The sequence below is a fragment of the Macaca nemestrina genome, chromosome 11 (assembly GCF_043159975.1).
Source record: "Macaca nemestrina isolate mMacNem1 chromosome 11, mMacNem.hap1, whole genome shotgun sequence".
Taxonomy (NCBI): domain Eukaryota; kingdom Metazoa; phylum Chordata; class Mammalia; order Primates; family Cercopithecidae; genus Macaca; species Macaca nemestrina.
Window position 1 is genome coordinate 46,396,920 of NC_092135.1, and position 17,885 is coordinate 46,414,804.

The following is a 17,885-nucleotide window of genomic DNA, read 5'->3' on the forward strand; positions in this document are numbered from 1 at the left end:
CACCTGTCCATCCTCTCCAGCGTCAGCTCTCACCACTCTTCCCCTGGCTTCAGCCACATGGTACTTCTTTAGTTCCACGAAGTGAATCAATCCCTGCTAGATTAAGGAGATAGGTGGAAAGAGTAACACTAAATCCACATGGGAAGAAAATATGGACTTTTTAAAAATAATCTTGGGGTAGAGAAGGCTCTTACAGCATGACAGAAAACCAAGGCAGTCAAAAGGAAAAGAAACAAATTTGATTACCTAAAAATTTAAAATCTCTGTGTGATCAAGGATATTCTAAACAAAACTAAAGACAAGTGACAACCTGGCAGAAAATATTTTCCTAATACATACTAAATAACACCTATAATGTAAAAAGAGCTCCTACAAATCAGAAAGAAAAAGGATAATTGATTAGAAAGAGTTAGCAATAGATATGAACAGGTAATTCATAGAATTTGAAAGATAAAGTATTAATAAACGTATGAAAATAATCAGAGTTACATAAATTATCACAGTAATGTGTCCATCAGATTGATGATATCCACTGCTGATAAGGGTGCAGAGAAATAGATTCTCTCAGATTACTGGTGGTCTGATTACATGCTGATACAGTCCTTTTGGAGAGTAATTTGATAGCATATCAGATTTTTAAATATCTTTTGACCAGAAGTTCAACTTCTATGTATTAATATCTCATTTTAGAGAAATCTTCAAATGTGAACAAACAAGCACATATCAAAATGTTCAGTGCAGTATAATTTGTGGTGTCAAAAATTATGAACCACTCCATCAGTAGGGAAATGGTTAAATATATTGTGGTACAGTATATCCATCTACCTAGTGGTTTAGAAAATTAGGTAGACTTACATAATCTGGTATGGAAAGATCTGTAAGACTGCAAGACTCCAGTGCTATAGTATTGCAGAACAGTACTTTTAAATCTGGAAACCATGAATGTAATCATACGCTAAAGGAAAGACCCAGGAAAGTGGAACATCTTTATGTTCAAGGGATAATAAATAAGGCAGGATCCCTGAGGAGGGGGTGTGGGATCCAGAATCTAGTACCATCCCAATTAGGTTGAAAGAAAGGAGGGAAGCAAGGAAGGGAGGTAAGAAGGATGCACTCCAGTGCTGGTTAGTTCTAAGTAAGGAAATAGGACTGGAGTAGGGTGAGAAACTGTGAGTATGGGTGAGAAGTAATGATGAAGAAAACTTGTATATTTTTGACATATATATATATATAATCCATAGTAAAATAATTCAGAAAGGAAGAGGAAGTGCTCAACCGTGTCACTGAGAAAAAAGGTAAGATAAAGCCTGAAGAGAATCCTTTAGATTTACCAATTAGGACATCATCAGTGACTTAGTGGAATGCAGTTTTGCTGGAGTGGTGGGAGTAGGAGCCAGATGGCAAAAGGGAGGAACAGCGAATGGGAGGTTAGGAATTAAAGAGTATAGATTAAAGAAGTATACTTCAGCTGTTCTTGACAAACACACACACACAACACACACACATACACACAACTATATGAGATGATAGATAGGCTCATTTGTTTCACTATAGTAACCCCTTTACCATCTGTGTATGTATTCTGTAACATTATGGTGTTAACTTCAAATACACACAACAAAATTTATTTTTGAAAAAAACTTAACTTTGAAGAACGTAAGAGAAATAGGGCAGTGTCCCAGCAGGGGGTCGGGAGTAGATGAATGCAAACTTTAAAATACGTAAGCCATGAACATAATCATTTGCTATAGGAAAGACCCAGAAAAGTGGAAGAGATTGAACATAAAGAAGGGAAGGGATGCCGGGCGCGGTGGCTCACGCCTGTAATCCCAGCACTTTGGGAGGCTGAGACGGGCGGATCACAAGGTCAGGAGATTGAGACCATCCTGGCTAACACGGTGAAACCCCGTCTCTACTAAAAATGCAAAAAATTAGCCAGGCGTGGTGGTGCGCGCCTGTAGTCACAGCTACTTGGAGGCTGAGGCAGGAGAATGGCGTGAACCCGGGAGGTGGAGCTTGCAGTGCCGAGATCACACCACCGCACTCCAGCCTGGGCAACAGAGCGAGACTCTGTCTCAAAAAAAAAAAAAAAAAAAAAAAAAAAGAAGGGATAATAAATAAGACAGGATCCTTTAGAAGGGGGCTTGGGATTCAGAACGTAAGTGGAGGGCACACCCTCAGAGAGCAGAAGGGAACCCTCTTATGGGAAGCAGGACAGAATTTAGGACAGGTATAGTTGCAGAGAAGTCTGCTGCCAGGGGCAGGGAGTATCAGAGTATAAGAAATTGTGAGAATTCTTGCCTGATGGGCTTTATTTTCTCTATTACTTAAGGTCATCTACTAAGAATAGTCTGGGAGATGGTGAAGAAGTTGGTGAAGATTTGAATAGTTGTGGAAAATGAGTGACAACTAACTAGAAGATCTAGGATTGATGGGCAGCAATAAGCCCTCAACTGAAGTTGGAAGCTACAAATTCCTATAGACAAATACTCAGCATCCTCACTGTAGATGTAGATAAGGCAGGCAGTTGAATTGATCCAAGATTGGGATTTTGCCTGGTAGGTGTAGACAGGGTGATAATAGCAAGAGAGAGGCTGATGTGCTGACAGATCCTAGGTTCTGGATTAGTAGGGAAGGATGTAAAGAAAGGGAGAGATCATTGTGGAAAAAAATCTGAAACTCCAAAGTATCAAGAATCTAGAGCAGTAATTCTTAGATGGCATGGGGGTGGGGGTAAAATTAGAATAACCTTGGGCACTTTTTCAAACTGCCCTCATCCTTCCTATACCAGAATTCTGATATGCTCCCCCGGTAAGTATGCTGTCCCTTCACCACTTCCCAATTGAGAATCACTTCTGCAGATAGCCATTGTCACTACTGACAGCATGGGGATATGGCCTGAAAAGGTTGAGGAGCTGGTATTACTACCCCATCTGAAAACTAGTGTCATGTTATTGTTAAGAAAAGAGTTTATATATTTTTTAATTTTATATTGTATTTCACTTAGTTAAGTGGAAACATCAGTGAGTTAGAAATCACTTTCAAAATATTTTTCCTTTGCTAATTTGATTACCTGTGACTTGACTTTTTTTTGAATCCTAAATTGCAAAGACCTGTAATGACACCGGATAAATGGAATCATCCCAACCTGAGTATGTTTTCTGTCCAACCACGTCAAGTTTAATTTTTCTAGAGAAGGTTTTGCAATGATGATTTTAAAAAATCTGTTGAATGATTTTAACCAAAGAAGCAGCCTGCAAATATAATCAAGACATAAGCTTTCCTATACAAAGTGACTTTTTACTTCATTTTTTGAGTCTTGTTCTTTATATTTCCTTCCTTGTTATATTTGTTTGTCTTTTGGTAAATCTTAAAGTTGTAGTCTTTCTCTTTGAGGCCTTTAAAATTATTTCCCTTTCTCTCACTGCTTCCTGTCTATTTCTTCAAGGTGAGAATGCAGGAAGATGCAGCTCTCCTAAACAAAAGAATAAGCACTCAGCCTGGGCTCACAGCACTTCCTGAGAATCCAAACACTACACTTCCACCTTTTCAAGATACACCTTGTGAGTTGCAACCGAGGATTGACCCATCTCTTGGTCAACAGGTGAAGGATGGCCTCGTTGTGGGTGGCCCAGGTGATGCTTCCGTAGATGCCATTTACAAAGCAGTTGTCGATGCAGCCAGCAAGGGAATGCAGGTTGTCATCACCACTGCAGTCAACAGTACAACTCAGATCAGCCCCATTCCAGCTCTGAGTGCCATGAGTGCCTTCACTGCTTCAATTGGTGACCCATTAAATCTCTCCAGTGCTGTCAGTGCGGTCATTCATGGACGGAACATGGGAGGTGTTGATCATGACGGTAGGCTGAGGAATTCAAGAGGGGTTCGGCTGCCCAAGAATCTAGACCATGGGAAAAATGCGAACGAAGGAGATGGGTTTGAATATTTCAAGTCAGCAAGTTGCCACACATCCAAAAAACAGTGGGACGGGGAGCAAAGTCCCAGAGGGGAGCGAAACAGGTGGAAGTACGAGGAATTTTTAGATCATCCAGGCCATATCCACAGTAGTCCTTGTCATGAAAGGTCCAATAATGTCTCTACACTGCCATTTCTGCCTGGGGAACAGCACCCAATACTGTTACCACCAAGAAACTGTCCAGGGGATAAAATTCTAGAGGAAAATTTCAGGTATAATAACTACAAAAGAACTATGATGAGTTTTAAGGAGAGACTAGAGAACACTGTGGAAAGATGTGCACACATTAATGGGAATAGACCTCGACAGAGTCGGGGATTTGGAGAGCTGCTAAGCACTGCAAAGCAAGACCTGGTCCTAGAGGAGCAGTCTCCAAGTTCCTCAAATAGTTTGGAAAATTCTCTGGTCAAAGACTACATCCATTACAATGGAGACTTTAATGCCAAAAGCATTAATGGGTGTGTGCCTAGCCCTTCAGATGCTAAAAGCATTAGTAGTGAAGATGACCTAAGGAATCCAGACTCCCCCTCTTCAAATGAATTGATACATTATAGACCAAGGACGTTCAATGTTGGCGACTTGGTCTGGGGCCAAATCAAAGGACTGACTTCCTGGCCTGGAAAATTAGTAAGAGAAGACGACGTTCACAATTCATGTCAACAAAGCCCAGAGGAAGGGAAGGTATACCAATCTTTATCCATTGTCAAATACTAACCTTTGTTCAGATATCAATTATTGGTTTTTGTTATCATCACTTTGGATTCTTTGGATTTGAAATTAGGATTCTTCATGACTCATTGAGGTCTCACAAGCTTCTGGAGCATAAAATGAAGAGGGGATGGTTATAGTCAACAAAATGTCATATCAACAAGGGGTGAGTTGTAAAGCATTTATAGATCACACTAGGGCTCAGGGTGGCTGTAAGCCAGGAACCAGATTTCCAGAATTTGGTCCACTCTGCCTTCCCTCTCTACAGTTACCTAGTTCTTCATTTCATACACTGAGGAGGAAGGCAAGTGTCAATGACTGGGGAAAAAAATCTGGTAGCCTTTGGAGGTCCAGGAGTGTGGCAGGGGTAAGGCCCTCCCAGGCAACAGATGCGCCAGGGGACGACATCTCCTGCATGTGCTTACATGTGGCACACAGAGCTGGGAAGGGGGTACAGTCTGGGTGGAGATGCAGCCGTTTCTGGAAGCAGCAGGTAAAGTCTGAAATCAGAATTTCCTGAATACCTTTCAGGAAAAGTTCTGGGCCTTTAAAACATATGGAAATGTTTAACCCCATAGTCTGGTTCTACTTAACACAATTAGATCATATAAATTAAATGAAAACTTCTCCATGAAACTACCGTTCAATTTAAAAGAAATTAGTAGGGGTCTTCTGGGCTTTTTTTTTTTTTTTTTTTTCCGGCCCTTACAAAAATGGTGGAATTGGCTCACTAGGCAAGAAATATGCAGAGTGTTTAAAGTAGATAGAAAAATTTATATCTGACCAGGAGGAGATCATTATGCACATTCCCCCATATGATGAAGAAATGTATAATTTTTCATCTTCCTAGGTAATAAAAATTACTCTTACAGGTATATGTTATTCTCGTAAAGAGTATATTCTATAAAGCAATTTCAACTGTGCTCAAACTTTCACTGGCACTTAGGTTTAATGACAGGAAACCAAAAGCATTTTTGCCAGCACAATAAAAGGATTGTCTTTCTCCAAATGACTAGGAGGTCCTAAAACCTTGCTCATAATGCCTAATATATACTTGTCAGGATACACTCTGGGCATAATGTTTGTACATTTGATAAGGAAATGAATTCCATACCCCTATTCACAAAATATTTTATTCTCTGTACTCTCAGAGATCAGACAAACATTCTTTAGGTTGAAAAACCTAAATATTTTTGACAGTTTATTCAAGAAATAATTAGAAACAGAAAAAGTGGGCTTTTATGATATAAATGGAACTGCTACAAATACAAGATGTAGACATTGAACTGTTTTACAATGTCTGTGCAAACGAACTAAGTCTTTTTTATGTGCCATTTTACCAAAAGCTTAACTGAAAAAAAAGATTATGGCCTCCCTTCCCTGGAAACATTCTTCCTGTCCTAAATGCCTTGTCTAAATATCTTTTTATGCCCTTAGGAGAGTAAAGGCATGTACTTTTAACACATTTCACATTAAACAATGGTCTAGATCTTCTGATTAATCTCTGCTCGAAAACTCCTGAGACTGAGGTATTCACTGATGTTAGGGGAGATGTACTTTAAAAAAAAAAAATCGAAGAGTCCAAGAAACACTTATTTTTCTTCACTTAAATAAGCAAAGTAGTATGTAGTATTCATTCCACTATAAAATAATATTTTTAAAATTCAGATTCTTCTTCCTTAATTTTGGCAATAGATGAATTGTAATAGGAAACATAAAACTGTTGCTGTAAATTCACATATTCTTCCTCTCGCTGGCTGACCTTGTCGTTTTGGATTCTCAAGTAAAAACCTTTATATCAAGATATACTATACACTAAAAATATTTTTAGTAATTCAGAGAATTTAATTTAAAGCACACATTTAGAGGTGAAAAACTGAAAACATGCAATAAAATATTAATGATAATACATGAAACATTTATCTATCATTTAAAAAGCAAGGTATAACAGCCTCAGAAGCTCTAAGGACTCAGCATTTTTAAAAACCTCTGGTCTTTTCAGGACCTACCACGCTTTTGCACATAAGTAAACTAAGTACTACTTCACAAACATTCTTTTTTCCTCTATAGTTCACAAAACAAGACTTCCCAATACCTTACTTAGTGATGCTCCGTGAGTCAAAGTTCTCATTTTACAACACCAGAAAAGGTAAAATCTCAAACACAGGTCCGACTTCAAGCCAAGTGTCTGATATATTGATGACCCTAGTTCATGAAGAAAAAGTAAAACTATGTTCAATACCTGTATAAGACAAAACATGATGTATTTCAGAGAGATATCTAGTAGAACACTTTTTAAAATTTGTACTCATTCAGGTGAACCAGTTTGGATGTAATTTTATTTATGTAGAACTCCTTAATGCCCAAGAATGTTGGATAATGCCTTGTACATTAATAACTGGACTTCTGCTTCTAAAAAGGTAAGCATTGCCTTAGGTTACCTTCTATACACTATGGCAATGCCTGACATTTTTATAAAGTCTAAAGCAGAAAGGCAGAGACTAGCTCCGACTTTGTTTATTATAGTAAAACCTTTCTAATTCCGCCTTGCTAATGTGGAATGTGGGATCATTTTCCATAATGTTTATCTTTGTAGTGTCTAAGAAGAAAAAATTTGCCAAACTATTTTCCTACATTATCATTTTAAACTTTCTTAGCTTCTCAGCTTTCATACTATTTCTATGTCCACCAAAGAATCCAAGATTCTGTCGGATCCCACCAGATAAAAATCTATGTTAACTCAAGTTTTAGAGTAGATTTATTACCCCTGACTCCACCCCACAACATACCATTTATTATTTTCAGTTACAGGCTTTATTCTCAGCAAACCACTCCAAATTCTTTATGGAAGCAGGCGAAATAGAAAATAAAGATAATTAATTGACAGGATAGAAGATTACTATTTCAAAACAAGCTGGATGCCTTTCCTATTTTTAGGTTGCATGAATGGTCTCTGGTCTAAGGAAGTCAATGCTGTGTGATCAAAGCACTGATAATTGCCAAGGGCTGAGACCTCCCATTGGCAATACATTAATATTGTAGCAGATACCGTTAGTCATAATAGTAACTGACTAGGTCAGCTTATGATCTTAGAAAGGCCTTTTTGGTCTTTGGAGGGATAGTAAATGTAGCAGATTACTGATATGCATTAGACATGTTCTGTAGTTTCTGAGATGATTTCCTAAAAGGTATGGTTTCTAGACATCGAATACTGTATAAACACAGTCTGCAGAGAACTAGAGAAAAAGCAGGGTGTAGCATAAAGAGGCATGGGTTTTGGGCACTCTGATGTGAGCCTACTCTTAGCTCTGCTAGTTACCTAAGTGGTCGTAGTAGGTATATTAATCTCCTAGAAGCTGCAGGCTACTCACCTCTTTCAAGTGAGAACATTAATTTCGATTCAAATAGATGCCTTAAGATTTCAATGAAATACTGTAGATTATTATCTGGCACATCAAAGAGGTTCAGTAAACATTAACCTCCTATTCTCTGCCCTTTATGGTAGATAGTCTTATTAATTTAGGTTCCACCGTTATGGAATTGTGGTAATTTGACCTTAGTTATTGTTTACCTCTGCATTGTCCATGTATAAAGGATTTATTAACCAAGTTGAGAGTAAAGGATTATAAGGATTATATTCAATGAATGAAATAGTTCATAAGTATGTTTATAGCACATATACAAATCAGCATATCTGATTATAAGTTAGTGTTAGCTGTTAATTTCAAGCAGGAGTTCTACTTGGAAGCGTTTTAAAGCACTCAGTTTGTTGAGTGAACTTCAATGTTTCTAAAAAAAATCAACTCAGGCTTTCTTCCTCTACCTTCCCACATAACTCTCTTTCACACGTAAAACAATATTAATTAGTGGAGATTTTTAACAGCCTATGAAAAGTTGGGATGAATTGCTTGTATGTATTACTTTCCTAAGATTGAAGCTATGTGACAGCATTGGAGGACATTATGTGCCTTGTATTTTACCACTCAAGAAGTACTATATCCTTCCTAATATGTTTTTTCCCTTGGTTAACCATTTGTAATGAAGTACATTCTGGGCCGGGCACGGTGGCTCACGCCTGTAATCCCAGCACTTTGGGAGGCCGAAGCGGGCGGATCACGAGGTCAGGATATCGAGACTATACTGGCTAACACGGTGAAACCCCGTCTCTGCTAAAAATACAAAAAATTAGCCGGACGTGGTGACGAACACCTGTAGTCCCAGCTGCTCGGGAGGCTGAGGCAGGAGAATGGCGTGAACCCGGGAGGTGGAACTTGCAGTGAGCTGAGATCCGGCCACTACACTCCAGCCTGGGCGACAGAGCGAGACTCCATCTCAAAAAAAAAAAAAAAACAAAAAAAAAAAACAAAAAAAAAACCAGAAGTACATTCTGGGAGATAGTTATACTTGTTCTAAATAACTGGTGCAAGTTTCTCTCTGAACCATGAACCCTTTATTGTTCGTGGCTCAGTGACCAGGAATAAGACCTCAGGGTTGTGCTCCAGTACATAGCCAGAGCCAGACAGATTCAACTTCCAGATCTTGGCATAATGTTAGGGAATTCTTGGGAAGAAAATGGCTACCTCTGACATTACACCTCTATGCCTTAATATGCAAACATTTTTAAGCCTATGCAACTACGGAGGAAATGGTTATCTTTATGTACCTATTTCATTAACTATTTAAATATAAAGAAAATGCTCTTGTTTTCTAAAATATATTTTACAATTGTCATCTGTCATCTTTGATTTTATGTTAACTAGCTTAAAAGGGTTGCCTCTCAAGCAGTAATAATCAAAAACTAAAATTTTTATTTTTTTCTGCATAGATCATTTTTACTTTTTGAACATCCTCCCTTTGGTCTTCATATGTCATTGCTCTTACATTTGATGTATATTCTGACCCAAGCCAAATTTAAGAAATAATTTATTACTAGACTGGTACCAAAATGTTTCTTTTCAATGACTGTTGTTGGACAGTTGCAGAAACACCTGATTACCGAAAAAAGTTTACGTCTCTGTTCTACACTACCTGTTTAAATGAAGACATTATTTTCAAAGCATAAGTGGGTAGGGTGTTCCCTCTTCAAAACTGCTCTTTGACTTTCTTCCACACAGTTATTTCTGGCAAGTAGAGATAAAAACAGCTCTCTGAATAGTCATTCAAAACCGACAAAATTCATCTTTATTAAAACTCATAACCAAATTTATTGGGGGGCAATACATTTTCTGTATGTCAGTTCAGCATCACACGCACACGTGTTTTGACAGCATGGAGCATAACGAGATACAACTTACCTCGCATTCTGGGGGTGGGTAACTTAAGAAGTTGAGCCCGGAGCACTAACTTTGGGAGGTGCGCCCTCCTGTGATGTTCAGACATTTTACTTTGAAGAACGTTCTTTGTGTGTTTATCAGTGTTAGCTGTTTGTATTCTTTGGTACTGTAATTCTCTGTTGAGAATGTTCTTAGTGTATTCACTTTGCCTTATCTATTTTCTTAACTGCTGTTGGAGATTAATCCTTTTCTCTGTACCACGGCATCCACAATACTTGGGTTGCATTTTGGCTGGTAGTGTGACAGAGGCAATCAATGCCCTGTCAGCACCAGAATCTCCTTGAAAGGGAGCAAAATAGTTTTTCAAAAGTAATAAGAAAGATAAAATCCAGGCCAACAAAGTCAATTCCTGATCAGAATTTGAAAGATAATAAAAATGAAGAACTAGCAAAGACCAAAAATGTGACTATCAAGAAAAAGACTAAGCTGAGTAAAACAACTGTAAACTTTACTATAGTGAATTGTGAAATATTGTGAACTTTTTTCCTGAGCCAGATTAAAGAGGACTAGGAGGCCTGTCTTCAATCACGTAGGTAACTGAGCCCAACGCAGACTACATGAGCTTGTTCATACAATTTCAGATAGGAAGCAGGAAATAGAATCTCAGGTCTGAGGCAACTACTTGCTTCTGTTACATGAACTTTCAAGCATTGTTTCCTTAGAAATTACAAACTTATCTGAAACATTTAATTCTATCTATGTGTTGTGGATTGATATGCAAATTATTATCACATTTAGAATGGATTTACCCCCATCCTGTAATGTAGTTCCCTAGTGCTTAGAAACACTGCTATGCAAAGTGAAGAAGAAAGGAAGCACCGAAAAAGGCCTCAGATAATGCCACTGACTAAATTGTGATAAAGAGAATTTGGTTAGTTCATTGGAAAAAGTTGGGATTCATTTAAAGGAATGATTAGTACTCTGCCATGAGAACTTTGTACTATTGTTGGAAAACAATTAGGTTCATCCTTTCTGTCACAGGTGAATCAACTTTTTACCCTAAATTATTTATCATATAATATTAATTCCCAGTCTTTTAAAAATATTGAAATATTGCACTTAAGTTAGCAGGAATTTTTTCAGTTTGAAGATGTTATTTTTAAAAATATATATTATTTTTAATATTTACTGTTTAATAAATGTTTGATAATGAACTTAATAAATGCCTCATATTTGCTTTCTACTTCAGAGCTATATTTCCCAGACTTCAGCTAAAGTTGCATATTACATATATTATTATTTACTTAAATTTTTTCTTTAAATTTATCACTTAATTGATTCATTCAAGAAATATTTATTAGGCACATATGTTCTAGGCACTATTCAAGCCACTTTTTAAATTTAAACAACTTTAGTTTTATCCTAGGATATTGTATGTGTAAAATCATAATGTTACTTGTATTTTTCTAATGTAAACTTATATGAATAATATAACTATTAAAAATGTGCAAAGGAGGCTGGGCACAGTGGCTCACACCTATAATCCTAGTGCTTTGGGAGTCCGAGATCAGAGGATCACTTGAGGCCAGGAGTTCAAGACTAGCCTGGGCAACATAATGAAACCCCATCTCTACAAAAAATTGTTAAAAATTAGCAGGCATGATGCTGTACACCTGTGGTCCCAGCTACATGGGAGGCTAAGGTAAGGTGATCACTTGAGCCCGTGAGGTCAAGGCTGCAATGAGCATGCCAGGCATGGTGGTGCACCCCTAAAATTTTAGCTACTTGGAAGACTGAGGTGGGAGGATCACTTGAGTTCTGGAATTCAAGGCTACAATGAGCTGTGATCACACCACTGCACTCCAGTCTGGGTGACAGAGTGGAGACCTTGTCTCTAAAAAAAAAAAAAAAAAAAAAAACTAAAAAAGAATATTTAAAGGTTTGTCCATGTTTTACCTAAAATAATTTTACATACCACCAGTGGCACTTTGGACTGCTTTGGTGTTCATAAAGCACCTTCATGTTTGTGGTCATTTTAGATCCTTTCAATAACCCGTAAAGATGTGCAGAATTATCCCCATTTTACAGATGGGAGAACTGAAGCTCAGAGAAGTGGCATCCCAAAGAATACAAATCACGGGTAAAGCCAGGTCCCAACCCTGGTCTTCTAATCTAAATTTAGCACTCCTTACATTATGCCATTCCCCAGCAACAGGACTTTAAAGAAATGGAATGGGGAAGTAAAGAATGAAAAGGGGAGCTCGAGGTCTACTCTGTTATGAGATCAATGATGTGGCTAGTGCTCCATTATTCTTTGATGTTTGCACAACAGCTCTGCTTCAGCAATAAGGAGGACCAAAGAATTCACAAAGAGGGGTGTTATCAAGATTAAAGCCTGCAGAAAAATTTAATGTAATCTCCAGTTAACCAGCTGTATTTAAAAGTGATCTAGGATCATTGACCCAGGTTCTTCGTTTTTGTTTGTTTTTTGTTTTGTTTCTGAGATGGAGTCTCACCCTGTCGCCCAGGCTGAAGTGCAGTGGTGTGATCTCGGCTCACTGCAACCTCCGCCTTCTGGGTTCAAACAATTCTCCTGCCTCGGCCTCCTGAGTAGCTGCGATTACAGATGCCTGCCACCACGCCCAGCTATTTTTTGTATTTTTAGTAGAGATGGGGTTTCACCATGTTGGCCAGGCTGGTCTTGAACTCCTGACCTCATGATCCGCCCACCTCGGCCTCCCAAAGTGCTGGGATTACAGGCATGAGCCACCTTGCCCAGCCAGATCCAGGTTCTTCAAATATGTACTATACCTCTGTTTCAAGGGTTGGTGTACCTCTCTGAAGGGTTTATGTCTTCTTTTGTCAGACTTTAAGTTTCTTCTGAGATACATGAGGACCCACTGTGCTGACACCAAATCAAAAACTTAAATTACCAAATGTGTAATATGGGCCTTCTGAACAAAATAAGCAAATAAGCAACCAGAGATTTAGCTTGTTCAGAAAAACTCTTAATCATCCACCACATAGTAATGTCTGGCTTTATGAATATGTTTCTATCTACACTGAACAAACTGTAAAACTATTTATGTTGAAGAATTATTGTATCTAAACAATTTGAATGAAAGAAGAGTTTTTAATAGTCAAAAAGTATTGGTAGGGCATGGTGGCTCATGCCTTTAATCCTAGCACTTTTGGAGGCCAAGGCAAGCAGATCACTTGAGCCCAGGAGTTTGAGATCAGCTTGGGCAACATAATGAGACCCCTGTTTCTATAAAAAAAATTAAAAATTAGCTGGGCATTGTGGCACACACCTGTGGTCCCAGCTACTCAGGAGACTGAGGTGGGAAGACTACTTGAAGCCCAGGAGGTCGAGGCTGCAATGAGCCAAGATCACGCCACTGCATTCCAGCCTGGCCAACAGAGCGAGACCATGTTCAAAAAAAAAAAAAAAAATTAACATTTAACGTTTGTGTATATTTATATATTAATAAGTTAACTGTGAATACATATAAATTCCAGGTAACTTTATGATTCTTAAATGACATGAGTAAGGAGTTACACCACGATGGCCAGTACTATTAGCGTCATTGCTATCAGCATGAAACTGTGTGGGTAGATGATGAGTAAAGATAAAAAAGATAAAGCCCTCTCCTAAATTCTCACTAAGATAGAGTTAAATAATTTGTGAAACTCCTGGCTTGTGATTGTATAAGAATACAAGATTTTAATTATAGATAAAAGTATTATCTTAAATTACTTGTTCCTTTAGTGTAAGTTTTATAAAAATATTTGTGTGTGTTTAACCTTTTTAATGTTACATTTATGTATTTGATTTCCTCGTATTTTTTAAATTTACAAGTTAGCTAAGTAATTTACAAGGGAGTGTTCATTAAACATGATTTCTATTTAACTAGAAGCTGAATTTATTTTGTTGTTCTCTGATACCATTTTGGGAGGGTATCTTTAAAATTTCTTGAATATTTTTCAAATGTATGAGTATTTCCCCAGAAAAAACATACACTCTTCATATATATTTCACAACACAGCAAAATGCTGAAATCCTGAAACAAACTAAACTTTCTTCTGAATATGTATGATCTTGTTATAGCAGAAATGCACAGCGGTATATATCTTACTTATATTTAATTTCAGAAAGACTATCTTTGCTTTCTTTTTCAAGGTCATTTAATCCTTTATAAATAATATAGTTCATTATAAGAGTATGTTAGAGGCTTAGAGGCAGATTTAAATGAAGAAACCATGGTAAAGTATTAGTTCAGAAAAAATATCCCTGGAAAATTATTCAAGCATAAAAAAATTGAGTATAAATTTGGGCAAATTGTCATCTAAATTTTGTAGAAATCTAATTTTAAATAGTTTGACCTAAATTTTTTAGTGTGCCTGTGTGTGTGTGTATTTTATATATGTGTGTGTAATTTTATATATATAAATGCTATATATATATATAAAATGACTATATTTCAATGTACGTTGGAGTTGGAATGGTGGAGAGAAGTTGAGCACGTTGGAGTCAGACCTGAGTTTCAATTCTGGCCATGTTATTTAAATGCACCAAGTCCCATCTGTAATAATATAAAAGTAATACTAGTTTGCAGTAGTATCATATTAAATGATAAAACAGTGCCTTTTACATAATAAATGCACAAGAAATGTTTTTACTGTCCCTTATTCCATAATTAATTAAAAATAAAAATTGAAGACTTAAAAAAATACTCTGACCTAACTTTGTTTTTTAAATTAAGACCAATGGGGTAAGTTTTAATTGCTGTGTCTTGCTTTGTTTCATTGTGAATCTGATTCTGTGACCAGATTAACCCCTTCTGAGATCCCTCGCTACACTAGTTTAAGTCTAATAGAAGTTTGTTATATAGCACAACTCCTTTCCTGCTGCCAAGAAGCTTATTTAAATATAAGTGGAATCATTTATTGATTACAAAACTGAAATATGCAAAGCATTTTTCATATCCCCTTCATGTGAGTGAATACAGGATGGAGGCTCATTTCTAACATGAAATGTGAAAGTGCATCCAGGCACCTTTTTTTTTTTTAAACAACACATGGATACATTTAGCTTACTTTAGCTTTTCCAGTGGTGCCAGTAACCCAATAGGACACTTTTCTTTACGTGAAGTGTTATTGGAACAAAGTTGTCTCTTGTGCTGCCACACAGTGAGTTGGGTATGTATGAACTTGTGTATAAGACATTTGTGTGGGCAAAATACAAAAACATGAAAAGGAAAACATTTCCGTTATTTGACTGTTTTTCTCATTGAATATTAGAAATGCTTGTTTTCAGACTTAATAATGAAATCCTCTCGTTAATCATAACTGTGTTCTAGATTTGAAGGGGTCATAGAGAAGTTATTTCTAAAGGACATTCATGAGTCAATCTTGAGGATACAAAGGCAAAAGTTAATAATCATTTCATTGCTTATTAGTGTTTATTTTCTTACCCATGAGGCATTTTGTTTAACTCTGTATTTTTATATAACAGTGGATTGGGGGTTGGAGGAGAAATGGGAGTAAAGTGGCTGGCTTTCACCCCAATTAAAGAGCTGAGTTACTTGCCTTGAAACTATGCTTACGCAGCAAGCAACACTATTTTTACTTAGATTGTGTGTGTGTGTGTGTTTACAGAATAAAAATAGCCATGTTTTTCTAAAAGTGTTTTTATTCCCAAGTCACATACAAGTTTTCCTAATTATTAATTGTTTTTATTGTGGGGAGGTGGCTTCAAGAACCATGATAGAGATTCTCAGGGGTGTGTAGCAAAGGTTGCACGCTCCACACACACACATATCCCCCCACCACCCTTGGTGGCTGACCTCTGTTGACATAGCTGACTACACACAGACTGGCAGTCAGAAAGCAAGATAGGACAAAGGACACACCCACAAGGCATAGCAACACCTTTTTCTCATGTTTGATGGCCTCTGTACACTGCCAAATGTGTACTAGGTCATGATCATTGCTGAATGCTAAGATAAGTGTTCAATAAGACTTGTCATATTTTAATTTTCACAGCAGTTCTAGCAGGAAGGTAGGTATTATTGTCCTCATTTTACAGAGGCGGAGACTGAGGCTCAGAAAATGTGTTTTACTCCTACAAGGAAGTGAAAAGTAGGATTCAAACTTTGATCTGTTGGCTCCAAAGCCCACTCACTTCACTAACTACCACTCTTGTCTTCCCCTGATACTTATATCACAGTAGTCTGATACTACAGATTTGCAGTTGCTAAGAAAGTGAACCAGGATCTCTGATTTTTATGATTTTGTGAGTTGAAGGTTGTTTAAATTCCAGATTTTATTCCCAAAATATTATTTTCAAAATGTTGACAATTTTAAAGCCAAACAGCTTTTCAGTTCCACTGATGTTGCAGCCTGGAGCCACAGAATCAACCTCTAATGATTGAGTGAGAACAGAAGATTTGACAAGGCAGTGAAGGTTAAGGCTCCCCTCCCCACCAGTGCAGCACCTGCTCCTACGGCAGGAAAGTAAACACCATGTTTAACAATTACAGGTCTGGGTAATGTGGTTTGGTCTTCATACCTTCACTCAGGTGGAGCCCGAGAAGTTGAAGACACTAACGGAAGGTTTGGAAGCCTACAGCCGTGTCCGGAAAAGGAACAGAAAGTAAGCACTTTTTAAAAATTTTACTTTGTTTTTCAAGGATATAATTTACTGTTTATCCATCAAAGGGACAACGAAATCTCACTGATTCTGTCCATGTTGTGGCCTGCCTAAGTAAAGTTTGTTACCACCAAAGAGGACCATTATAGACAAGCCACATTAGTGATTACAGAAAATATCCTCTTAACAATTTATGTTTACACTCTGTGTAATATTTGCCTCTTCATCAGTTCTTTCTTCATTTCCTGCATCTTCATTCCTCTCATTTAGTGGAAAATAAAATATAATTCATATTCTCAACATATAGGAATTAAATAGGCTCTGGAAGTGTAGTGAATCATTCCATTTGCAATTCAAATAATTTGGGGAGCAAATATCCCTCGTTGTACACGTAAATAATTTTGGCAGATTAACTACTAGTCAAAGTGATGCGAAATAAAGATTGTTTTTGTTGTTGCATCAGGGGTGTGGACTTGAAAGTAAGTTTTCTTTGGAATTACAACAAGAAGTTGAATTTCAGGCCAGTATTATTAAAGTTTTTCTAAATATTTATTTTCTGAATAAATGTAGTACAGATAAGCAGATAATATTCGAAACACAGTTTTTACTGTGATACAATGTATGTTTATGTATCATAACTATTATTTCATATTAAGGTAGAGAACTACAAATGTGCTTCTCTATATGTACATAGAAAGCTATTTAAAAATGTGTAATTGATATACCTGTTCCGTTGCTATACTAATTTCCACATTATCAAGCAACCAAGAATTACATATTAATTAATTTTTATTCATTTGCAAAATGATCCTCACATTTCCCCCAAATATTGACACATAGGCTTAATGTGTTTATGTATTATCATCTTCCTAAAAATACCATTTTAACTTCTGTTTGGACATCAAGACTTACAAAGTGGAGATCAGAATGATTCATAGTGTATCTTGCATAGAAGACTTATCTAATGATATCAGTAATATCTATTAGAAAGCATTCTCTTTCACTTTATGGTGTTTCCCATAATTCTGGCCAGAGGCATAATTTTAGCAGTCAACAAATCTTAGGAAGACTCTTCACCTCAATAAAAGGTATCCGAAAAGATGACAGCTGCAAGGGGCAAACTCCTATGTCTCTATGTCCTGGACTCCTTTAAAAGGTAGCAAATTGGTATTGGTTGTGTGAAAGGCCAAGTTAATTGCCAGATAACATCCCTCTAGACCCGGTAAGGAAAACAGGGATCAGGGTCCCTCCTACTCTTACTGAAGCACACTTGCTA

At 37.2% G+C, this 17,885-nt stretch overlaps 1 protein-coding gene across 22 annotated transcripts in view; it reads left to right on the forward strand.

Moving 5' to 3' along the window:
• Positions 1-17,885, forward strand: part of LOC105492700 (methyl-CpG binding domain protein 5) — a 512,463-nt gene that overhangs the window by 484,908 nt on the left and 9,670 nt on the right. For 17 of the 22 annotated variants that reach the window (XR_011610253.1, XM_071073816.1, XM_024796289.2 and 14 more), the window contains 2 exons: positions 3,449-4,657; positions 16,500-16,612. Coding sequence is in view for 20 of the 22 variants with exons in the window: in XM_071073816.1 (XP_070929917.1) it covers positions 3,449-4,657; positions 16,500-16,612 (1,322 nt within the window). In the remaining 2 variants the exon portion in view is untranslated. The remainder of the gene's footprint in view (positions 1-3,448; positions 4,658-16,499; positions 16,613-17,885) is intronic. The other 5 variants (XR_011610254.1, XM_071073824.1, XM_071073827.1 and 2 more) reach the window with 1 other exon arrangement.